Here is a 25,739-nt window from a genome sequence, read left to right as displayed (position 1 = left end):
CAGCTCGCTTATTGTCACTTCTCATTCTACGTCCCCAAAAGAAGATTAGGAATACTGCCTGGTTGGAAAAAGCTTTTTTGTGCTGGCTTTTAAACATATCAAAGCTCTATCAGTAAAGTCCCATGTTCACTTCTGGAGCCTGCAAGTCTTTAGTAAGACAGAGGACAGAAATATTTAAGTAAAGTTTATCAAATACAAACAGTTCCATTTCAACTGATACCACTGGTAATATTAATTCAATGTTTAGCAAAAACGTCAGCTATTTTAAAATCTGAATTTTATGAAGAAAGAATGCTAATCTAAAATCATCTGGTATTCTTGTAATAGTAAAAAAAACACAAACCAAAGCCACAACCACCACAAACAAAACACAAAACAATCATACAAACAAGCAAAACTCCAAAACTTTGTCAGAGCACTCACCCGCAACGCTGGTAATGGTAACAGGAACTCCTTGAACTTGAACACCTGCAGCACTCAGGTTGGCAACACTTACTGTTTGAAGATTAGGTACTGAAGCAAGCTGGGCAGCGTTCAGAGTGATGGGGGTACCAGCAACAGCCACGGGAGCAATCTGGGCAATGGTTGTGCCACCACTTGAAGACACAGGAGTGATGGTTAGCTGTTGGGGTAACCCAGCATTTTGAACTTGCAGATTTGAAAGGCTTTGCAGATTCTGAACCTGCACAGTTTGCCAGCTGATCTGTCCTGATGGTGTTAAAGTTGGAGCCCTGATGAGCACCTGAGTTGGGCTCACTGCCTGCAGCTGAACATTCTGCAAAGGCTGCTGCTGGATGGTCTGTATAGTCTGCCCTGACTGGAGCTGAAATGACTGTGGAGGAATGGCCTGAATAATCTGCTGTTGAGGCTGCTGGATCTGTATCTGCTGCAGAATAGGCTGACCTACGATCTGGACCTGTTGAAGGGAACCTGACTGATCCTGGACGTTCTGTAGTCCATTGGACTGAAGCTGACTGGAGCTCTGGGCTTCAGAGTCTGTAGCAGTTGTTTGAGGTTCTTCAGTCGCCTGCTCTGAACTGCTGCCTGCTGTGCTTGTGTATTGGCCTGTTTCTGCAGAGCTGACCAGTGTGTCACTGCTAGTCAGAGATGTTGAGGCAGTGGTTGTAGCAGTGGAAGATGAGGAAGGAGACTCTGGCATGGTACTACCAGAGGCAGAAGTGACAGGTGTAGACGCCAGCTGATTTCCATTGGAAACTCCACTCTCGGTAGACTGGCCAACTTGCCCTGAACTTCCTCCAGTGGCAACGTTGTTGATCACAGGCAAAGCCAGGGTTACCCCACCAATGTTTATAGGTAGCGTTGTTACAACTTGCGCCTGAGTACCAGGAATAGTTTGCAGTTGCAGTGGTATGGAAACACCGGGCCTAATTTGGACTGGAACTGTTTGATTTGCTAGATTTTGAGCAATAACATTTCCTGAAGCTGTCCTGTTTGCAGTTGTGAGGATAGCTTGATTATTCCCTGCAGGAATAAGCTGAATTTGACCCTGTATGTCTTGTAGACCAGTAGCGTTGGATGGATTGATTTGACCTTCCGTTGTCTGAATCTGTGGAATCACTTGGTACTGGACACTACCGCTTGGATTCTGCACTTGAATGACTTGGAATTGTCCAGGGGTCGTTGTAGAAGAATTGCCTGATTTGGTTTTTGAAGGAGATGTACTTCCATTGTTACTGCTGGAGGGACTTGCTGCACTTGAGGCAACAGAAGATCCTTGCTGAGCAACATTATTTTCTTTTGAAGCAGAAGGAGCAGCGGCAACGAGCTGCCAAGCGTTTCCAGCTAGCTGAGTTGTTACCAATTCCAACTGCTGTGGCTGATTCTGAAGCTGCACCAAACCTTGATTTGGGTCTATAATAATCTGCTGCTGTCCAGTTCCTTGATTCTCACCAGGAGTTCCTATTTTGCTGCAAGTGGCTGCTAGCAAAGCGAGAGGTGAAGGTTGAGAATCCTATCCATAAAAAGAGAAAACAGAAAGGATTCAGGACAAGAGTGCAAGTACGAAGCATCAAAAGTGAGCATTAAGGTTTGCACAGGAAGCCAAAGAAAAACCCAACAAGGTGCTTCTGCACAAAGACCAATGATACAGCTCTGAATAAGGAAGTATGAATTGCTGTAAATAATCTTTAAACATAGTGCTCTTAAAAGTCTTTAATTATCAGTGATTATCTGACAGCCAAGACCTCAACTGCATCATCAATTCAGTCTTTTTTTCCCCTCAAAATAAAGAAAAAAAATTAAAAATGCTTCTATTACATGGAAAGCATCTGATCACTGCAAAATGCAACCAAACAAACATGTCCAGGCAGTAAAAACACTGCACCCAACCAACTGTGCTTCATCCAACCCAAAGAAAGATGCCCTGAGCAGGAAATGCTGTTAGCTGAACATTTCATTTTAAATGCTAATAGTTTGGGCACTTCCCTATTCGGGTGTGTGTTCTTTACCTGTGAGCCTCCAGTTTTCCCTTTTTTATTATTATTGTTGTTATTCTCTGCCTCGGGAGATTTCTCTCCCTCTGTGGGCATAGTTTCCTCCTTCTTTTGATCTGCAAAAATATCAAGTGTAACAGGTTAATTATTCACCGTCATTTATACAATAACAAAACCTACGAGCATATCCTTTTCGGTTCCCAGCTCGTCGCTTTCGTCTCTTTATAAAAACAACAGTACAAATCATTATTACAAAAGAACGAGTCCTAAGAAACGTGGTTTGAAACCCAACCCATGGGGGCTGGAGAGTTAACACCCAGAAAGGGGAGGTTTGGTTTCCTCTCCCAGAGACAGCAGGAAAAAACCACCCACAACCCTCCTCCTCCTCCTGCCCCCTAAAGCATCGGCGGCCACTCAGTGGCCGCCGATGCTTTAGGGGGCAGGAGGAGGGTTGTGCATGGGAGGGAAAGAGGGAGGAAAAGAGGAATGAAGGAGGGAAGGATGTGCTCAGGAGGGAGGGTTAGCGAAGAAAGGGGGAATGGAGGAGGGAGGTACGGAGGAGGCAAGCCGGAGGGGCAGGCAGGAGAGGAGGAGAAGAAAGGGGGCATAAGAGGAAGCAGCACGGATGGGCGGAGGGGCAGCGAGAGAAGATCGGGGTAAGAAGGGGGAGAACAGAGGGAAGAAAAGGGGGAACCCGGGAGGGCGGGATAGAGGGGGGATGAAGGGTGGAGGGAGGAGCAGAGGGAGGGAGGGGTGTGCACAGGAGGGAGAGAGGGAGGGGGTTACATACCGCTCATCCCGCATTAATGCCCCGCTGAGGCGCCGCTCTAGGGGGGAGGAGAAGGAGGAGGAGGAGGCGGAGGGTGGGGTGGGGGTAGCGGGGAGAAGGCCGGTCGCAGCCGGAGCTGGGAGGAGCGGGACGGCCTATTTTTCCACGAATGGCCGCCGCTGGGCTGTGGCGTAGCTGCCTCTCTCTCCGCCCGCCGCTGCCGCCGGCCTCAGCCCGCCGCCTTGAGTGACAGCTGGGGCCCGGGGTGGGAGGCGCGGGGGCGGGGCCCGCCGGGGCCCCAACGACGCCCACTGAGCAGGAAACCGAGCCCAGCCGCCGGCCCCTCGGTCGCCCCGCTCCGCCTCAGCCCGGCTCCCCACGCCGCAGGCACAGGGGGCGGGCCGGGGGCGGGCCGCGGCCCAGAGCCCTCGGCCTCCTCCTCCTCCTCCTCCTCCCGGCCCTCTGCCCGTCCGCGCCGCGCGGGAGGGGGCGTGGCCGCCGAGGCGCGCGCGCTCCGCGGGGGCGTGCGGGAGGCCCGGGCTTCCGCGCTCGCGCCGCTCGCTTGACAGCGCCGGGCGGAGGGGCGGGCGGGAGGCGGAGCCTCGGGCGGGGCGGGGCGGGGCCCGGCCGAGCCCTCAGCCCCGGGTCCCGCCGTGGCTGGGCCCGATGATGGACGGCCCGCGCGCCCCGGTCGCCAGCGAATCCGGCGAGGGGGCGGGCGGGGCCGCGCGCGGCCGCCGGCCAACCCGGTGGCGCCTGCCCGCCTCGCGCGCTCGTAACTGACAGCGCGCGGGAAGCCCCCGAGCCGCCGCCTGTCCTGAGGCGCGGCCCCCGCGCCCGCTTCCCCGGCCGCGCAGGGAGCGGGGAGGAGACGCCCCTGCGGCTTCCACACGGCAGCCAGGGCCCGTTCGCTCGGCCGCTTCCGTGCTCCTTTGTAACAGCCTCCCGCGCCAGCCCTCTGCCTGCGGGGGGGGGAAGGGTGGCTCGGGGATTGCATCCACACCTGCTGTGTGGAGGCGGGTGCTGCTTTCTCCCTCGCCATTGGCTCGGCCGCAGTGGTGGGCGCACGCGGCACGCCGGGATATGTAGTTCTGGGCTGGCGGTGGCGGCGAGCGCGCATGCGTGGCGGCGGTGCCCGGCAGGTGCCTTCGGGGCGGGTCCGCCCTGAGGCGCCGGGGCTCAGCCTCGCTGCGGATTCACAAAGCGGGAGGCGCTCCCCGGCGCGCTGTGCTGGACTAGGCGCGTTGTTGCTGGATTAAAACCACATGAATTACCGTGGTGCTGTTGTTTCCTCCCGATGCTTGTGCCGCTGTTCCCTGCGGCTTCGGCCCCGCTCAGCCTGGCTGGTTTGGAGCGATAGCTGGGCAAGCCGAAGCTGGTCGCGGCAGCTATGGTGGATCTACAATAACCACCTCCATGGCAAAGCCTGTTGGTGTTACTCAGATTTGGGAAAAAAAAATGGTGCACCGGTGCAAATTTTGTCCGTTAAAATTTCCTATGCCATATGCCCAAGTTATTTGTCAAGTGCAAAATCACCAGCCTCCATAATGATTAATGGCACAGAACACCTCTCCTACAAGGGAAAGCTGAGAAATTTGGGATTTTTCAGTAGTGAAAAGAGGAGGCTTAAGGGTTAACCTTTTTTGCAGCCTTCCAATACCTAAAGGGAGCCTACAAGTAAGATGGAGAGAGACTATTTGCAAGAACTATTTGTAGGACAATGGGGGGTATGGCTTCAGTCACAGAGTAGGTTTAGATTAGATACTAGAAAAAAATTCTTTACTGTGGAGGGCTGGGACATTGGAACAGGTTGCCCAGAGGAGTTGTGAATGCTCCATCCCTGGAAGTGTTCAAGGCTAGGCTGGATGCATTTCTAAGCAACCTGGCCTAGTGGAATGAGTCTCACCTGGCAGAAGGTTTGGAACTAGATGATCTTTAAATTCCCTCCCTATGCAGGCCATTCTATGATTCTAGGATAAGTCAAAGATGAAAGTACCAAAGCAGGTACCAGCTGTTCAACAGTTTCATCCTTCAAAGGGCCATCTTCCCCTCAATCCCAACTCCAGGCCTCTCTCCAACCCTTTGGAAGAAAGGAAATGTAGAAATCCCATTGTAGAGTAAGAAAGTGATAGACATAAACATGATACAGGCTGTTTCCAGACATTGTACAGACAGAAAACACAGGTCACAAGTACAAAACCACAGGACAGAATAGTCTAGGTTGGAGGGACCACAAGGATCATCGAATCCAACTCAAGTGTTACATTGTCCTAGCAGTGAATGAATGATGTTTGTCCCTACTATGAACATAACATAGCCATGCTCTGAATCTCTGCTCTTTTATGTTGTATTGTAGTGGTGAGACACCAGAACAGACCAACTCTTGGGCCAAAGGAACTTCCTTCACAGGAAGTTTTTGAGAAGTTAGGATGTGCATGTACCAGGCTGCTCTGGGAGTATTTGATTCCACCTCAGTGCAGGGTTGGACAGAGTAATTTTCTGAACTCCATCACAATTCTGTAGTTCCAAAGGTTTCTATTTTCTAAAGAGACAATTTTCTTGTGTGTCAGTCAGCGTGGTGTGGTTTTATCCCCAGAGCATAGCTCCATACTTTTGAAAGGCTTACCCACTGTAGTAGTGAAAATTAAAAACTGCATTCCTGAAATTGACCCATTTCTTAACAACGTACCAAAGAAAAGTACACAAAAAAGTTATCACACGTAACCAGTTAAGATTGCTTCTTCTATGTTTTTGAAAGTGAAAATGAATATTCACTTCTTGCTCCCCCAAACTGTCCTGCCCAGTTATTGTGAACTGAGATTCTAAGGACATCCCACTATTGTACTTTTAAAGAATGTAATTAAAGCTCCCTTCTTTCATCTATATATTCCCCAAAACTGCTTGAATTCCTGCTCTATCTTCATGGCAATTTTTCTTTTTGTTTCACAGCAGCAACAGTTGGGAAGGGATCATGACCCCACAAATGCTGAATTATTTGTGTTCAGACAAGCAAGCGGTAGTAGCTCACAGTTTACAGCTCAGCCAAATCCCAGTGCCTCCTAGTCAGTGCCAAGGAGCAGCAAGACTCGGGCTTCCTCCTTAGAGAGTCCACTGCCAAGGCAGGGCAGTGCCCTCCTGGTCAGGGCACCACCCTTCACATCCAAGCATCTTTGAGGTAGTGACAGGACCTGCTGGTGATCCAGTGGTTATCAGAAGAGCAGGAGACTGGGCCACCTCCAGCACAGGGTCAGGGCTGAGCTCCATGCGAGCTCCAGCCGCTGGACAGTGTGTGGGAGTGTATGGTCAGGCTGTTCAGAGCATCCGAGCTTTGCCGTGCACTCAGCTCTGGGAAGCAGAGCATGGGGCACCTCCTGAAGGAAGGGATATATGAAGAACAGGCAAATGTGCTATCGAGGTCATGCTCCTTTTTTTTGGTTTTTTTTTTTTTTTTGAGAGACGGAAGTTTTAAGTCCTATGCAATCTTTTAAACTTCTACTGGATTTCCATCTGAGGCTGTAGGTTTTTGAAAAATTGCCTCTAGGGTGCAAAGAGTAAAATCTGTCTCAACTCAGCAAGTGATTGAAGTGACAGATAAAAGATGGTGGTGGTGGTGTAGGTGGTTTCAGTAGGGGCACCATGATTTTCATTTTTTATTTTTACCATCCATAGTTACTCCTATACCACCTACTCTTTCCCAAATTCCAAATGTCACTCTTGCTCAAATTCTTTCTGCCAGCTTAAGCTTTCTGAGTCTGCCCCTTTCAGCATTGTTCCCACATGAACCAGTACCTTCCCTTTGCACCCTGACATGGTTGTTCTCTGTGGGCTTTGATTGAAGTCAGCAGCAGTCACCTGTTGGGTTACATGAAAGAAAGATCAGGTCTGAGGACGTATTTCTGTTGGCACAGGGGTTCCGACTGCTAGTGGGGATCTATGAAAGTAAAACATCAGAAACAGGAAAAAAATAAGCAAACGGCTTTCATTACCACTTTCTTTCAGGCTCAGAACTTTAGAAGTGTGTTGTCACCCAGGAAAAGAGCACAACATGGAAGTGTGTGGGTGAGCAAAGACCCACTGAAATATGAGGTTCCTGGCAAGATGTAGCTCAGGCATAGTATCACATGAGGGTGGCTAGTTTGCACAACAGCCCAAACTAAGAAAATCCACTTAATGCTGAGTCTCTATTGCTTTGTGTCTCTCACAGTGAGTATATATTTTAACTACAAAGAGCTTAGCTCCTTGTTTTTGATACTTTAATTATCCTTTCTCTCTATCCATGTGTGCAGTTTTCTGTCTCTCTTGTTTGTCAGTTCTTCTATGTTTTGTTCCTGTTTTTCTTATCTTTTAATTTTCTTTATTTTCTCCGACTTTTTCCTGTGGGAATTTAATTCCGTGTCTTGCTTTTCCCATTATTTTTTGCTACTTTCTTTCCTTGTTCTAATAGCCACCCATTTCTCCACCTCAAAAATATTCTCTCACCCTAAATCCCCACCTATATGTTGCATTCTTTTTTTTTTCTTTTTTTCTTTTTTTCTCCCCCTTTTTAAGTTCCCAAACTCTTTTCTTTATCACTTCTGGCTTGCTCTTTAAGCTGTCTTTAGCATTCATTGATTTTTCACCTAACTCACTGACTGATATTTTTGAGCCTATTAGGCATGACTCTATAAGAGCACGGTGGGGCTTGTAATGCTGAACAGAACAACATCAAATATCTTTACAAAGGGAAAAAAAAAGAGGGGGCGTGAAGGGGGAGGGAAAGACAGCTGTCTGCATGCTCCAGTTTCATTGGTTCCCTTCTCTACTCTCTGCCAGCCCTTGCATAGGTTGCATTTGGACAGAGCGAGACGAGAGGCTGGCAGCTGCAAACAGTAGAGACAGTAATGACATGGTGGCTTCACAAAACTGTAAGTCCAGTTGTAGAGGAGCTTGTATTAGATTAAAAATGCTGCAGCCCTTAGACACATGGTGCTGAACTACTATAAGACCAGACTGTTTGACTGAAGCTGGGGGTGTGGTGAGAATATTTATATAAACATAAGAAGGAGTAATTTTTGTCTGCCAGGATTGCATAAGATCAAGTATCAGATAACCATATTTCTGAATGGAGCTTATTTGCCAGCCCAGAGGCTCTTTTGCCAGTTCTTTCATGCTCCCTTTGTGCTCTTGGTGCTGCTTTGCCATGGAACTCAAATTTTCCCCAAGAAATATATGCAGGTTTGGGTGCATATTTACTCTTATGCTTCTGGTGGGTTTGTTGTAAACTGTCTCAACTCCATCAACAGCAACTTTGAAGAATTTGGTGATGGCGTAGCATTACTGATCAGACAGAGCCTGGACCAGAGCCACAGTGGAAATCCTGTACTTGGCAAGCAAGCCCCTTCGGCATTGTTCCACATGATCCCAAGTGAACCAAGCAAGAGGTATTTGACCTGTTTGGAATCTGTGTAAAATATCTATTGACAACACCAGGGGAACTCGAGCAATGATTTCTTTTGTAGCATCCTCTCTTTGCAAATGCATCAGCCCAGGGAATCTCAGACAGCACAGGACTGGATTAAGAATCCTGCCTTCAGGAAGACAAGCAGCAAAAATGAATGCTTCAGTTCTGAATGCCATGGCCCTAACTTCTCCAGGCCTGAAACACAAAGCTTCCCTTCTTTGTACTGCATTCAATTGTACCTGCTTCTCACTCACCTGATGTTCTCCTAGGATTTTCTCATGTCATTACTGTGTTGCAGTTACTATGAGAAAGCAGGTATGTCTCAGGCACTGAATCAAACACTTATTCTGAACAGGGTTTATGTGGCTCTAGACAGGGCCCATGCACTCTGCACCCTGCTACTGTATCAGCTCTGACTATTGGATGACATTGTATCAGACATTGTGAAAGCAAGCTCTTAGTTTAGGAAGGGAAGTGAAATCTACCTGACATTACTCAAGACATCAGGTTTTGTTTCTTGTCACAGTAACAGGTGACAGCTGCAATCCAGGACTTCAGCATATCCAAGGACACAGTGTGGAAATTGACTTCAGGACATTCACTGAGAACCTTCCCCTACCAGGTCAAAAATGTGTTTTTCCAACACCCAGGACCATGTCATCCAGCACAGATAATCTGCATACCTTAAGGGAGTGATAATTGTCTTCTGTATTCTTTTCTATGCCCAATCTATCACAAGTCTAAAAACTAAAATCAAGTCTTTCCTGAAGTACGTTTGAACTCAGGGAGTTACTTGATTCTATTTGTCACTGCTATGAAGTATTTTTGGCTTCTCTCCTCCTGTCCCAAGCTTCTGTCAAGTGTAAGTCTCTGCAGACATCTTGCCTTCTCCTTTCTCCCAAGCCAGAGAGCCCCTGTTGACTAGGTGTGTGACCATCATCAATCCTACATTAAGTAGGGAAGGAAAAACCTTGAGATGTAGTTCCTTCTGATGAGGAGATAGATACTCTTAAATATGTAAAAAAAATGTGGGAAAGCCATGTGTAGAATAAAGTCTGACAGAAAATCAAGGACTTTTCTTTGAGGTAGACAAGTATACATAGCCAGTGACCACTTGAAAGTAATTAAATCAGTAACTGAAAAGGCCTTAGTGAAGATTGCCAATGGATGAGCTCATGAGCTTGACTGCCAGGGTGCAGGTGCAGTCCCCGAAGGCCCTGATGGGTCAGTCTGTTGATCTCAGTGTGCTGGGAGCTTGAGGGATCATAGTCTTGTGTCAGTGTGGCCAGGAGGGAGCAGCGGGATGCACAGATACCACACACCTCCATGTATCACCCAACCACAGCGTTGTCTTCCATGGTTGTTACAAAAGCTTGCAACACAGTGACTCCTTCCTTTTGATCTAGAGCCTGGAGATCTGAACTGGTGGATGTGGTGGTTTAACCCCAGCCAGCAAGTAAGTAACATTCAGCTCACTGAGGCTCCCTGCCTTCTGGCTCCAGTGGGATTGGGAGGAGAAACATCTGGGTTTACATAAGAACAGTTTAATAATTAAAATAAAACATAAAACACTAAACACCAAACATAAATTAATAATAATAATAACAACAACAACAATGAAAATGTCGGCAACAATGAGAGAGAGAAATAAAAATAAAACCCAAGAAAGACAAATGATGCACAATACAATTGTTCATCACCTGTTGACCAACATTCAGTCCAAGCCTGAGCAGCAATTTTCTCCTCCTGTCAACTCCACCCATTTATGTACTGGGCATGGTACATTCTGTGGTATGGAAATCCCTGTGTCTAGTTTGGGTCAGCTGTCCTGGCTATGATCCTTTCTGGCTGCTTGTGCACCTGTTTACCAGCAAAGCTTGGGAAACTGGAAAGTCCTTGATTTAGAGCAATTATTTCTCAGCAGCACCTAAAACATCAATGTGTTGTCAACATTATTCTTATACTAAATGCCAACCCCACAGTATTGTACCAACTACTAGGAAAAAGAAAAATTATCTCAGCAGCCAGGATAGCAGAGAGAACGTTTTCCCCATCAGTGACCCCATCAAATGCAGTTGAGGGTGTATCCAAGTCTACTACCACTTCCTATCAAAGTGGTTGTTTTAATTTCCTAAATAACCTCACCTGCTATTGATTTTCCAGTCCCAAAATGCTGCCAGGGCACTGAGATAGGGGAACTCTTTGGATCTCTGCAGGACTAGTTATTTCCTTTACTTGCTCAACAACATGCCTACACACTAGTCTTCTCACAAAAAAAGGGCTGAACTTATTATCATTAATATCGTACTTCTCATTCTAGAAATCTCTTTTTGCTGCTGAGCTGCCCCACCTGCATTTGCAGAACTCTTCTCATAGAGCCAGATGTGATGCTCAAAAGGATCCTGTCTTTGTCATCTTTGACAATATATGACAACAGAGAAAGTTGTGTCTGATGTAACCAACTTTGCAGTCTCATTTTATGTGGCCCATTGTGTGCAGGAAACTCTTCTGGCTCAGGAAGTCTGCCTGCATCTGTGCTGCCACCGAAAGCACTGCTGCTCTGCCCACATACATGTTTTTTGCTCAGTTCATCTTCCAAAAATGGAGACACTGTGATGGCAGGTGTGGTGATAGGTCCAGGGCATGTTATATTAGTTGTTTAAAGTTGTTCAACTTAAACAGTTCAAAGACAGAATCACAGAATATGCTGAGTTAGAGGGCACCCATCAGGATAATTGAGTCCAACTCATGGACTCATGTACCTATTCCTTGCAGTGAAACCAGGCTGGCAGTTTATAAAGTACCAGAGGATGGGGAAGTGGGGTGATGTTCAACCAGGATACTAGTTAACATGCCTGTAATAAATGTAGGCATAAACAGGATACCCTATGTTCTGTGTTATTTGCAGTTTGTATTCCAAATTTTTTATATGTACCAGTGACCCAGTTCTGCACAGGTCTTGTATCAATAAATGTACATGAAAGCTGCTTGAGGGACATGTGTCAGTTCTTGTTTGAGAAAATCAATGAATGTACCTGGAATTTCAAGTCTGCAGGTACAGCAGATGGAGGGGGGAATGGGAGGTAGATTTTTTCCTCTCTGAACTCTAATCAAAAAGAAAACAGATGAAACAAGCACATTCCATAGTCTCAAATATATTTTCTAACCTTGACTCTTCAATAGGATACAGTTTTACTTTCATGAAATTTCTGAGGAGAGGGAACCAAGAACATGAGCCATAGACTCATTTTTTACCTAGCTCCAATTCTCAGTGCATTTTATTGTAGAAGAATAACCCTTGCAAAAGAATTGCACTGACAAGGGTCCAGATAGGAGTAAACTTGTATTAATAGATAATTTCAAGTACCCAGGATTAATGGCTCAAATACTACTGAAGGATATAGCTAAGAGTAGCAAATTCTTGTAACCACAAAGGAGTGCTTTAAGCAGTAGGTGGCTTTGCTGGTGTGCAAGAGATTTAGTCCTAAGTAACAAATGAGATCTGATTTAAGAAGTAATTATAGCTGACTCTCTCTGTCACAGTAGCTGCAAGATAGTGAAGATTAGTGTAGTAATCTTAACTGTAGAATGGGTGTCCACAGGCATAAAACCATGAAATCAAAGGCAAAGTACTTTAGAAAATAAAATCCTTAAAATCAACCTGGTAAATATTTAACTGCACTATAGCATAATGATTGAAAGAACTAACATACTACATTAGATAGTTTATTTGAGTAATAAATAAGCCTATGAAGAGTTAAAAGCAGCCCCCATGATGTCAGGGGGAAGCATCAAGAACAGTGTCATCTGAATTCTGTAGCTGATGAATGTGTCAGAGAGGTTCTGTGAGGAAATGTAAGATTCAAGTGGTCAGAAATAAATCTGAAAGAAGATAAATATTTGGAATCAAAGACCTGCAGGCATCAAGAGATGCATTAAGCTGTCTTGAGAGAATGGATCAAAGTCAGCAAGAGATCTAACCTCTGAGATGTTGCTATTTAAAACTAGCAGACCACCAGGGCATGAATTTCTGAAAGGCAAGTCACTGTCAGAAACTGTCATGAAAATATTTAGTACTAAAAAAATAGCTAATTTAAGTTACAACTTTCTGCTTCTTTGAGACTGTAATAAAAGTAGCAAGAATGAAAATCCAGCAGGATCCACTTGTTTGCCTCTTCCTCAAAGGAATGGAGAAACTCTGAGGAGTATTTTCCTAACCTCTTCTTAGAAAGTTGAATGGTGGAGATGGAGATTATACCTCAGTTTTTTTGGTGACCTATTTCTGTCTGTAGCTATCCATAGAGTCAGAGGGTTTTCCTGTTTTATCCTAAACCTTTCCAGCTGTGATTAAAGCCAGTAAGGTTCTGCCATGCCTTCAGTGTCATGAAGCACAATCATGAAGAGGAATCCCTGCTTTTCAGAATTTTCTACGCATTGGAAGGTTGAGATATCACCTCCACACCTTCCATCAGCCTCTATTTTTTAGAGCAAATATTACCTCTCCCTTTTTCAATAATTTTCCATATTTTAAACCATTTTAAAGTACTCTTCTTTATGTACTGTTGTGTTAGACTACTCCAAACAGAGGCTTCTGAAAGGTGAGTTAAGAAAAACAGTTAGTAATTCTGCCTTACATATGACATATCTATTAGAATGTCCCAGGATGAGTTTTTCTGTTTCTCCATCAGTGTGGTATCACTGATTCTATTTAATATGTGGTTTAATGTAACAGCCAGGTCTCTTTCTAGAGAGCTGTTAGTATTCTCAATTTTGTATTTATGCATTTGATTTTCTTCTAGCTTCAGTATAGTTCTTGGTCCTTGTATTTATTGAGTTTCGTCTTATTGATTACAGACCACTTCTCTCATTTATCAAAGTCATTTTGAATTCTAATCTTTCAGCTTCCTTGCACCCCTTTTCTTTGGCATTTTTTGAGTGTGTTATCCATTCCATCAACCAAGTCTTAAATGAAAATGTTGTGTTGGATCAGATTTTGGCCAGATCTTATCAGAATTATAATCAGACATATTATATATCCTTTCTATTTGAAAACAAAATATGAATAAGTCTAGGAGTATTTTCTGCAAGCAATTATGCACATATTGTGCGCAGCAAGTTAACCCAGAACAAAATGTTTCTGTGCCCTGTTAATGAGAAGGTCAAGTAAGGTAGTGCCCAAAGATTCCCATAAGTCAATACACATCTCTGCTACTGCCTTTTTTGCTATGAGGCAGATAATCTGTTAAAGGAAGAAAACACAGCAGTTTATCAAACTTTTTTTTGCAACAAATCTTTCCTGCCTGTTTGTTTTTCACTGACCCTCCAGGTGCTTTAAAAGTGTCAATTTAATAATTTATTGGATTATTGTTCTTGATGTTGAAATGATGTTGACTGCTGATTTTTCCTTTCTGAAGATGGTATTTTATTCTTCCCTATTCAGACTACCCGTTGTTCAAGAATTCTTGAAAACAGTGATGGCAATGCAGTGTTATAAACGTTTTAATTCTAGGACCACTTCACAGAAAATATCTGAGGTAAATATTTAGATACTGTGTGAACATAAAAATTGTGTCTCTGTTCTTGATATTAATATTTGACACTTGCTTCAAAAGGAGAAAATTATGTAAACACTTTAAAAGACAAAATTTGCAAGACATAAAATAAAATAACTTTTCAGAAGAAAAGTTGTATAATTACTTTATTACTTTTCTTTGTAGCTTTAAGAGACTTTTCCTTCTAAATATTGCTGAAGCTTATTAGAAGAAGCTAGTTAGATACTTACTAATTTTCTCTATCCAAACTACATTATAATAAATTACTGGTTGCCAAATTGCTTCTTTGAAATAAGTCACTGGCGAAAAGAATTAAAACATGAACAAAAGAAGAATAGAGGTAGTAAGACATAGAAATATTGAAATATACTGTATTTACACACAGCTGGCCATGTTTATCCCCTTATCCCTCAATTTTCCCACTCTTGCTCCTCCCCAAATCACCTAAACATCTCCCTTTTCCTGCCTCTGGATCCTTCCCTAAACATTATCCTGCACAACTCGAGAATGCTTTTCTCCTGCATTGAATGATGTATCCCAGCCCTAGGCAGCACCTTTGCTTGGTCTGAAAGGGGATCTAGACAGCTGTTTGCTTGCAGCACTTTGTCATGATGGCTTTTTCAGGCGGACACTGGGTCCCTGCTGGGACAGTCCAGGGAGGGGCCTGAATAAAGTGTTTGTTTCTTGGTGGTCCTTGGTTCAGGTTGTGCTGTGGCCAGCAGGACCAAGGCAGTGATTGTCCCCTTGTACTCGTCACCAGTGAGGCCACACCTTGAACCCTGTGTTCAGTTTTGGGCTCCTCACTACAAGAAAGACACTGAGATGCTGGAGAGTGTCCAGAGAAGGGCAACGGAGCTGGGGAAGGGTCTGGAGTACGTGTCCTATCTGGGAGCTGGGGTTGTTTATCCTGGAGAAAAGGAGAGTCGGGAAGAACCTTACTGCTCTCTACAGCTGCCTGAGAGGAGGTTGTAGCCAGATGGAGTTCTGCCTCTTTTCCCAGCTAATCTGGGATAGGACATGATGAAAAGGCCTCAAGTTGCACCAGGGAAGGTTTAGATTGAATATGAAGAAAAATTTCTTTGTTGAAAAGGTTGCCAGGACTTTAAACAGGCTGCCCAAGGAAGTAGTGGATCACCATCTGTGGAGGTATTTAAAAGATGTGTAGATGTGACACTTAAGGACATGGTTTAGTGGTGGACTTGTCAGTGCTGGATTAACAATTGAACTCAATGATTTTACAGGTCTTTTCCAGTGTAAATGATTCTTTGATTGTATGAGTCTAGGTTCCTGCCTGCTACTCTGCCTTCCCTGTACTCCTCGGGACTTGTGGAAAATGGTCCTCAGTGGTTTGATGGCTTCTGTGATGGTCTGAGGGCAGCCCAACAGGGTAGAATTTGTGTTCCCCATCATTCCACTGTCTCTCTGAGCATCCTTGTGGGTGTGCAGGTGAGCTTTGTCACACAACGCTCTTCTGACACAAATAGCGCTCGAGATAATAATAAGAAGGAAAAACCCACAAAAAACCCAAACCACCCTTCTTCCACCAAATAGTTGTAACCTTTCAATTGTAACTTGTCACAGACATCTTTTTATGAAAATCCTTTCTTAGGATCTTTTCCCCTTCTGAGAAGCTAAGAGGCCTCAGGGACAAAATGAGAACAATGGTTATCTGCTGCTGTGGAATGCAACAGGTGGATCCGTGATTGGTCTCGTGTGGATGTTTGGAATTAGTGACCACTTACGGCAGAGCTGGCTCTCTCTCTGTCCGAGTCACAGACCTTTGTTTTCATTCTTTTCTATTCTATTCTTAGCTTAGCTAGCCTTCTGAGAGGAAACTTTTCTTTCTATTCTTTTTAGTATAGTTATAATGTAATATATATATCATAAAATAATAAAGCAAGCCTTCTGAACATGGAGTCAATATTCTCATCTCTTCCATCATCCAAAGACCCCTGTGACCACTGTCACAGTAACTGATTTTTGTTGGTGAAATTTAAACCCCTCTGGAGGAAAGCACCCATTTGCTATTGGTCTTGTAAGTACACGTATTTGATGCTATGAGTTGTGGGAGGTGATTACTGGAATCTGTTCCTTCTTCATTAATAAGGAAAAAAAATCAGAAAAACAGTGAAGAAAATGTGCCATTTTACATTGGTCATACTTTTATGGTTTCTTTAGTGTTTTCTTTTTACCTTGTTTTTGATGATGATGGAAATAAAAGAAGTTATTTCTTTTTTGTAAAGAGCTTCATGTAGATTGCCAAGACTCACTTCCAAAGAACTGAAAGTCACATTTTAAATCATAACAAAATTCTTCCCTTTTCATCAAGCTTCAGTTATTATGTGAATTTTAAATAGAGAGTTGCTTTTGGATACTCCTTGGAATGACGTGGTGCTCAAAGAAGCTGTTGCTAAGAAATTCAGAGTTCAAGTTTTTCTTCTTAGCAGAAGACTATGGCCATGAACAGCTCTCCATGTGCCTTAGAAGAATACCTTCATTTATAGGTATATATTTAAATTTATATTTTAGAACACAGACAAAGTTGTCTGGCATGAAAGACAGCTTTCCTAGGCAGCAAATTTACTGTACATTGAAATAAGCAGCTCACAGAAGTGGACAGAACCAATCTGACATCATTCAGCCTGTTCATGTTAGTGTTCTCATGAAGAACTACTAAAGAGTTGTAATGTCAGAGTTATGTCTCTTGTAACAGTGGATAACAACTCTGCACTAGCTAGATGTCTTCTGCTGCTCTCTAAGCTGAACAGGAAATCTAATTCATCTCATGTGGTTTCCTGATGAAATATATACTGGCAATGACAAACATATGAGTGCTGCTAAATTCAGTTGCTAGATAGTGAAAGATATCTTCTGGTTTTTTTTGTTTTTGGTTTGTTTTTTTTCCTACAATGAAACATTAAACTTGCGAAACAAATGACTAAAGGTCAATATAAAATATAATATGGAAATGGCTTCTCTCTTTACTTACCTGAAAAATAATAACTAAAACATAATTAAGAGAGAGAGAAAGAGAGAGATTTCTGATTTAATGTGTATATTTTACATATTAAAAAATGGAAGACATTTTCAATTGAGTAATATCTGTCCTGAAGCTTCACAAGGGCACCTCACAGCTCTTGGGTAAGCTCTCCATTGGTGCTTATGTGAGATGACTAAAGAGCATGAATGAAGTGCCAAACTCCTTGGGTACCATTAACTCTCCCTCTTTGGGAAGGTATGCATTCAATCACTAGGGAGGGAAAACAGCCAGACAGTGAAAACAGCCAGACAGTGGCTGCTGAAACCACACAGCAGTGCAGGTGAAAGATTTGGCTATGAACAGCTAAACTATTTTGTCAGTTTGGCAATAAATTTTATTCTAAGTAGAATTCCCTGGTCCACATCCAAGCGCTGACACTAGCTGTTTTTCCTGGTTCAAACAGAGAGTGAGAAGGGAAACAACTGGGATAACCAAAGTCAAACCTTCTGTTTCATGTGATCAGTAAATACTTTGTGCAAAGTTCCTGCGGTCTCTGTGTAAAGCTGAGATAGCTGGCACAGCAAAGCAGGTAACAGCTCTGGAAGCAAAAAAACTGGCATGCTGGAGCTTATGCTAGTTTGATCCCTTCTGCTGTATTAGAGGACATATTGTAGATTCTTTATTTTCTACTTTTATTTAAAAATTATTTTTCTTTTGACAGAGTTTGTAATTTCCCATTTTTAGTTACAGAAACATTTAACATCTGTCCTTTTTCTCAGTTTGCTTGTTCTTGACAATGCTTGTCTCAGAAAAGCCATGATATTTCAAATCATGGGATCTATACTGATCTCACTGGTCATTGCAGCACTAGCCATTAGCAAACACAATTCTACACTAGCTAATTAAAGTCTTCTGGGTTTGGCATTTAGTTTTGTGTGCTGATTCACAGCAATGTACTTACTTGTGCTGGGTTCATATGCAGCTGTGTGTCTTCACAACTGCCTTTAGCCAGCTTGAGAAGGTGCTCTTCCAAAAAGAATGATTCTTCTTCTTCTTCTTCTTCTTGCCCAGGTGTGCATTACCATTCATTTCCTTGTGGTTGTACTGGTGTGGCCATGCAGCAACTCACAGAAACTCAACTCAACTGGAAAAAACACTCACACAAAAGATATTTTCTCAGCTAAGCTGTTTCAGCTGACTGGTAATGAAGCAGCACACCCCCAACACAAGGGGAAGGTGAGAAGATGTGGCCAGGCACAAACTAGAATTGCACCCTTTCAGCAGAAGTGAAGATCAGCTGCAAGAGGTGTGACTCCTTTTCTTCACTGTGGGGTTAGCAGAACCCTCTACACCTATTCTCTTTGCTTTCATGAGGTCCCTTCTTCTTTCTCTCCTTTGTAAGAGGCTCAGCAATGCTGCGAGGCTGTGCTTGTGTCATAGCTGGAAAGAGAGGCATGCTGTTTGGACTCCTGAGCTGCCTTTGCTGGCAGCATGGCCCACATGAGCACCTAATAGCTGTTACTTAGCTCAGGTTTCAAGGCCAGACTCACAATTACCCACACTGCTTTTCAGCTTCAACCTGTGTACAGGGACAAGTTGACTGATGTACCAGGAGGGAAAACCTAAGCAGGAAATGCAAGCAAGAGAAATTAGTCTGACCTTAGGACACATGGGGAAGAGTTACCTTAAGTTATAAGTGACTTCACTTATAATAAGTGAACAAATAAGCCCAGAATGAGGAATGTCTCACAAGGACTCAGCATGAGATATGGTATATGAGCAGCATCAAGACATATGGTGGCCTTGCAGCAATTTTAAAGCATATAATAAAGTTTCATAGAATATGTGGATGAGCCTAAAAATAAGCAGGAAAGATGAAACAGTTACCATTCTCAAAGCACTTGTGAAAGTTGATCCACTGTCTATCATGTTGCTGATGCAGATATTTACAAAGAGAGGCTAATGCTGCTTTAACTGGTACAATATATTAACACTCTCTGGAGAGCTACTATGGCATGTGACACAGGTTGCACTAGTATCCTCTTTGGCCTTGCTCCTAGACATTTCTCTTAAGCCAAAAGCTGAACTGAGTGATCAGGCACTACCGCTTCACTGGGTTTACAAGTCTCACAGTACTCTATAATCTGGAGAAGCTTCTCGGCTGCACATTTTATATTCTTAAAGAATTTCAGGTCTAAACTATGTCAGTCTTTTTTTTTTTTTTTTTAATTATTCTTTATTGTAGGCATTTTTAAACTTTTTTTTTTTAAAAAAAAAGATTCTTGACCAGCCCAGTATCTCCCAGTCACAAGTTAATGACCGTTGTTGACAATTCTGCTATTTGGCTTCTGGGGAGAGGTTACTTATGCCAAAAGCTGTGTAGCTGTGCCATAGTTTGGGAAGAACCTGTTGGTGTTAGCCCAAGTGTCTGATCTTCTAATTTCAGCAGAAGACCCAAACATCTGAAGAATGTACCCGGGTTATGACTCTTCAGCAGACGCCAAATGCAATCCAGAAAAGAAGCACTGAAAGTATCACTTTAGTACGAACAAATCTGCTCTACCTACTTGAACTTTTTAGCCTATATGTGAAGGAATGCAAGAGTCAGTAGTGACTGTAAATGATCTCAGTGGCCAAGAAAGCTTTGCTCCCCATGTCCTTGTTCCCTTCCTTCCTGACCCATGTGTTCTTGTCCCAAGCACCCATCCTTCCTTGTTCAGGTTATAACAGGCTTTGTTGTGAATTGACATGACCCACTGCTGACTGAAAGTGGTTCCCAAAAAGACATCATTAGCTGTGGAGCTGGCATAGCGCAACCACCAGGAGTGAGTGGTCAGTGCTGGGGCAGAAAGGAAGGGTGGGAAGGGCAGGTAGCAGTGTGTGCATCAGCTATGGAAGGGATTTGAGTTGGCTTCCTAAAGCTGTGGAACCCCTTGAAGATGAGCAGTCTGTCTTGCAACCAATGACAGTGAAAATGCTAACTAATAAGGTTCTATAAACTCTGGTTAACAATATTGCTAAAATTACTAATGAAGGCAAAAACTGGAAGGTAATGCTCTTCAAGCCTGTCTTTGCTGCAGATATACCACTGATAATGGAGCAACACGCAGCTGAAACTTAATTGGAACACTAAGGAAAGCTTGAGCTATTTATGGTATTTAATAATTTAATAGTACAAAGTGCACTGATTGTAGTAGTATTCATTTTTCTATTTAATTTAATTATTACTTCTATTTCTTAATTAATAATGCAAGAGTGTATTTTTGTGTAGCACTTTTTTCTGAGCAGTTCCCATTTTGCAGCAGTATTTTATCAAGATCTTCCTGCTGTTTGTAAAAAATTAGTACATTCCAGTATACACACATTTTGAAAAATTGCTTGAGTCTGTAATCTATGAGATTATCATCCCTGCAAGGCTCATAAAGAGGATCTTACCACTAAATGTTTATTCCAGGATGTGTAAGAGCCCTCTGATTTTTACATTCTTATGTTTACAACTCTCAGGTAAAAACAGGGAGTTTTATTTCTCCCACTACAACTGGGATTTCAAAGCAGGGAGATGTTAAAGTCTGTACTCAAAAAGGTTATTTAAGATCATGGATCCCGCTAGATGACTTGCCTAGAGTGCAAAGAAAAGCTTTTGTGGAACAAGCACTGAACTTACATCTGCCAATTCCAAGAGGATCTTCCTTACTACTGGACTTTACTGTCTCACTAAGATTGCAATAAAGAGTTCTTTAAAGCTGGGTTTAGAGTACTTTGTTGAGTGGGAAGAAAGATTTTCTTCTAAGGGAAGTTTTGAATGAAGGTCACAGGAGGGCAGAAAGGATACAAAATAGCTGCTGATGCACATGATGGCTATTATGGGCAAGGAAAATGAAAGCTCTAATGTTTTGGGGAAAAAACCCAACTTTATCCATGACATGAAAACCAAGCCTAAATTAAGGAATACTGGGTTATACTGAAGCCCTAAGGGATTGAAGTCTGTAGAGAATAGTCATCCCACTGGAAAAATAAAGGAGGTACTCCATAGATTAACTCTAGAATTTTGCGTTGCTCTAGATGTTGTTACTTAGAAAGCCACTGTGCTGACAGCCTGTGTGCCTACTCAGAATGTATAGGAAAAAAAATATAAAATAATCAATTTTAAGCATATGTCTTAAATGTGAAGAAATAAGATGCTGCATTTGTGTAATGGGGTTGCTTTGGTGTATTGATGGTAAATTACTTCTCAGTGTTAAAGATAATTTATGAGTATAATCATGTGTCTAAATTTTGTACCTCTATTTTATATGAAGTCATTTTTGTTGAGATATTATTAGTGGACCTGCATGCAATTTTTATGGCTTAGAAAGCAAATTTTAAATTGAAGTGCATAAAATAAGGAACAAACATTTTCCAAAGGAACTTGCCCTGATGTGAAAGAAATTCTTGTTGGGACCTCTAATTTCCTATGCTTGATATAGGAGACCAGCCTAAAGGAAGAAAAGAAGGTGAATTCTCAACAGGTGGCATAGACAGGATATACTTTATTATGACCTGCCTTGTTCTGGGAGTTTTAAGTATCATTGGTAACAGAACTGGACTTTAGGTCTGTGCATGACCTAGTCAGACTAGTCTTACTTTCCAGAATATAGTTTCACTCAACAAACTTTTTATATTTTCATACTGTAGTATTTGAATTTTAATTTTGTTTTAATTTTAAAGCATTTTATTAATAAAACTGATTTTATACAGTTGTATATAGAAAAATGAGTATTCAAGTGTTGTCATTTTACCAGTTCCATGAGTAATGTATTTTCTGTTCACAATATTTTCTTCTATAGTCTATATAAATGTGCTATTTATATGTTTTGTAGTAATAAATTATTCTCTTCAGGATGTTCAGAGTATTTGATTTCATGACTGAAAACTAGTTTTAAATGCTAGAATTAAAGACAGATATTATTAGATAATCTTGAAACAACAAAATTTTGAATACATGAAAATTGCAAGAAAGCAGCAATATATTTTACAAAAGGAAAACTGTATTGGAATTATGCAATGAGTTTTTTATTCTTATATTGTCCTGATTAATACTGTTCCAGTGATTTTATAAATAGCTATCTTTTTCCACTGCATTTCATCTTTCTTACTTTCCCTGAGCAGTATTCCTGATAAGACTCACGCAAGTAAACACTGACACATTTGAGAAAGAAACAGAGGGTAAAATTTTCTGGGATGTATTTCCACAATCCCTTTTTCTAAAATTTCACTGCCCCTTGAGAAGGGGAGGTTTCGCTCCTCCTATGCTCACAGGGCCTCATTGCAAGCACTGTTGGCTCCTACAGAGTTTTTCCCTTTTCCGTGGTGAGGAGTGGTTTCATCAGCTCACCCTGCTTAATGTAACTTCAAGTTCATTTAGTGAAAAAGGAAAGGGTTTTTTTGCTAGGTCAATTATTGTGAAGACAGATAGGGAAACCCCTAGAGGGACTGTAGCTTCTGAGTGACTCCTGGGGGAATAACGACCATGGCATTGGTTGTTAATAACTAAGGCATTGTGTTGATATGGCATTTAATATGGAACTGAATTACCCAATAAGAAATTTCAGAAATTGTTTGATCAGCTTTGTTCTGAAATTATTTAGCTGGAGATACTCTAATGAAGAATTTTTTACAAGCAACGCCCTTTTTTTTTAATGAGGCTGTCCCACATTTCCTAACAGAAGTGATTTTTAGCTCTCTGAGATTCTGTTAATGTACACACTAACAACATCAGCTTTTCACAGCAGCCTAACAAAGTTTTGAAGATTAAGCAAGTCTTCTCCCAGCAGTCTCACTACCTATTCAAAGGGTAGTGTTCAAAGCACAGTGAGCACCTACCAGGTTGTATCCCTAGTCCCTGGATAATACTGAGCTAATTACATAGCTGGTGCTCAGAGCAACCGGGAAATTGAAATTGTAAGAAAGCAGAGATATTTTTCAGTGTCTTTAGCTTCCATTCCACATAGAATGACATGGCTTGCTCCTTCCAACCCACGTGCTAGAAACAGCAGCTCCTTCATCTCCTCCCAAACTAGCCTCTCATCGCTGCTCAGAATGATAAGGTGTTTGTAATTTCAGGCAGTGATAAATGTTAGGTATACATCAGTGAAGGCATGAAAACAAGCTAAAGCAGAGCCAAAGTTCTGCTTCATTCAGCCTGGAAAAGGCGTTTCACAGTGGCCTAATTACAGCCTCCTAGGACCTGAAGGGAACAGACAAGAGAGATGGAGAGGGATTATTTACAAAAACGTATGGTGACAGGACAAGGGGGAACGGAATCAAACTGAAAGGGAGTAGGTTTAGATTAGAGATGAGAGAAAAAATTTTCCCGTGAGAGTGATGAGATACAGGAACATGCTGCCCAGAATGGTTAAGGAGGCCCTATCTTTGGAAGTGTTTAAGGCCAGGTTGGATGGACCTCTGAGCAATCTGGTCTGGTGAAAGGTGTCCCTACCCATGGAAGAGTGTTTGGAATTACATGATGTTTTAGGTCCCTTCCAACACAGACTATTTCTATTTCTATTTCTATTTCTATTTCTATTTCTATTTCTATTTCTATTTCTATTTCTATTTCTGTTATTTCTATTTCTATTACTATTTCTATTCTATTGCCTCCTGGGGAAGTGGTAGATCATGGTGGATCGCCCATCCCTGTCAGTGTTTATGAGGCATTTAAACAATGCCATTAATGATATTCTCTCAGTTTTGGTCAGCCTGACGTGGTCAGGCCGTTGGACAGGATGATCTTTGTAGGTCCTTTCCAACTGAAGTAGAAAATAAATGAAACAAAGCACCAGTTTGGAACAGCTGATCATCTGAGTCTCATCTGTGTGTCTGGGCCCTTGTACAATGGGCTGTGGAAAGGTGACCTGCTCTGCCCCTTCCAGCTAGCTTCCCTGCCTATTGCACAGAAGGCACAAGAAGGGGCTAGGTTTACAAATAGATATCTCATCCAGATAAAAAAAAATTGTTTTGCATTAATGCAGTACTGTTGAAAAATGAGAACTTTTCTCTTTTAAATGAAAGTAACAAGTAACAGTTATTTGAAAGGATATTAAAGACAAGAAGTGCATGTTTCAAGAGACTATAAGCAATATCAGTTGTGGCTGTCAGAAGCCTTAAATATCTGTGATGAGGCTTGAACAGGAGGAATGACAAGTGTGGCTTTTTAAAAGAAAAAAGTCAGTGGTTTTTCTTTTCAGCACTGAAAAGATAGGATCCAGTACTTTGGTGTTGAACAAGAGCTATTTTTCTGTGTGCCTGGTTGAAAGGAAGAGTGAATGAAGAGAGAATGACAAGTTCAAACCCCAGATCCTTCTGTTAGCTTACTCAGGTGGAAAGAAGAGCAATTATTATGAAGAAGAGGAAAGTTACAAGTATATCAGGTTGCAAATAACACAAAAGATCATCCTCTAATGACAGATTTCAAAGCCAACTTACCAGTGTTTTCTGGAAACATTATGTTTTAATTTTATGTGGCAGATGCTTCCAGAGAATATCAAAACCACTTTCAGTTATAGCCACTTCTTCAATGGCTATAAAAGCAACATCTAATCACAGAGAGATTGAGCTAACCATGTTAAAAAACCACAATCTTGAGCTGTGTTTAGTTTCAGATTTTACTCTTTGCATAAGGCAAATATGAAGACCTTTTATGTGGAATAATTCTTAGTTTTGTTAGTGCTTCCCTGCTTTATTCAAGCTGTGATATACTCTCCAAAGTAGCCTAGGCTTAAGCTAGTTCTGATCACAGCCTGGATGCTGGGATAGGCTCTGATTTGCTGCATAAATAAAACCTGTTCAGAGTCAGTAGGTATGTACAGCTTTCTTGTAGCTTCCTTCAGTAATCTGTCTCAGGCCAAACGCAAAGGAGCATCAGAAGTCATAGTCATTTGTTGTAATTGTAGTCTTGAGTGAGGAGATGGAGGTGGCAGAAGCTGAAAGACGAGGAAGTGGTCAGGAGACAATGAGGCATGTAGTGATGTGGCCCTACAAAACTCCCATTGATGCAAATGCATCACAGGACTCTTAGTAACCACAGTGTGCCCTTGGGCTCTCCAGCTTTCCCCCAGCAAGGTGGTCTATCCAGCCTTTCCTTAGCCACAGCTCTGCATCTGTTGCCACTGTAAGGACAGCAGTGTGCCCTTGTGGCCCAGAAACCCAAAGGAATCCTGGGGGGCATCAGGAAGAGGATTTCCAGCAGGCTGAGAGAGATGATCCTGCCCTTCTTAGCCCTGGTGAGGCTGCATCTGTGATAATATATGCAGGTCTGGGCTTCTCAGCACAAGGGACACATGGAGCTCCTGGAGCAGGTCCAGCAAGGGCTACAAAGATCATTAAGGGACTGGAGCATCTCTCTCATGAGGAAAGGCTGTGGGAGCTGGGCCTCTTCAGCCTTGGGAAGAGATGACTGAGACACTCACCAAAGTCTGTCAGGGTCTGAAGGGAGGGTGCAGAGAGGATGGAGCCAGGCTGTTCTCAGGGGTGCTGAGCAATAGGACAAGAGGTGATGGGCAGAAAC

At 42.7% G+C, this 25,739-nt stretch overlaps 2 protein-coding genes across 45 annotated transcripts in view; one reads left to right on the top strand and one right to left on the bottom strand.

Moving 5' to 3' along the window:
- SP4 (Sp4 transcription factor) overlaps positions 1-3,760 on the bottom strand; it is a 28,491-nt gene extending 24,731 nt beyond the window's left edge. The window contains exons 1-3 of the mRNA XM_071429163.1: positions 3,244-3,760; positions 2,469-2,569; positions 424-1,972 (exon numbers count right to left, since the gene is read on the bottom strand). Of these exons, the coding sequence (XP_071285264.1) occupies positions 424-1,972; positions 2,469-2,569; positions 3,244-3,250 (1,657 nt within the window). The 5' untranslated portion in view covers positions 3,251-3,760. The remainder of the gene's footprint in view (positions 1-423; positions 1,973-2,468; positions 2,570-3,243) is intronic.
- Positions 2,921-25,739, top strand: part of LOC139591046 (uncharacterized) — a 37,941-nt gene continuing 15,122 nt past the window's right edge. For 5 of the 44 annotated variants that reach the window (XR_011679528.1, XR_011679526.1, XR_011679527.1 and 2 more), the window contains exons 1-3: positions 2,921-3,109; positions 8,505-8,642; positions 14,103-14,196. Coding sequence is in view for 7 of the 44 variants with exons in the window: in XM_071429171.1 (XP_071285272.1) it covers positions 2,940-3,109; positions 8,505-8,642; positions 14,103-14,196 (402 nt within the window). In the remaining 37 variants the exon portion in view is untranslated. Of the gene's footprint in view, positions 3,110-7,221; positions 7,426-8,034; positions 8,127-8,504; positions 8,643-8,720; positions 13,261-14,102; positions 14,197-15,497; positions 15,661-18,265; positions 18,501-19,640; positions 22,076-25,739 lie in introns of those variants that run through there. The other 39 variants (XR_011679515.1, XR_011679510.1, XR_011679509.1 and 36 more) reach the window with 36 other exon arrangements.

The sequence above is a fragment of the Agelaius tricolor genome, unplaced genomic scaffold, assembly GCF_023055355.1.
Source record: "Agelaius tricolor isolate 1412-34295 unplaced genomic scaffold, bAgeTri1.0.p SCAF_6, whole genome shotgun sequence".
Classification (NCBI taxonomy): domain Eukaryota; kingdom Metazoa; phylum Chordata; class Aves; order Passeriformes; family Icteridae; genus Agelaius; species Agelaius tricolor.
Note: the sequence above shows the minus strand (reverse complement) of the source record. Positions and strands in the feature narration are given on the sequence as shown.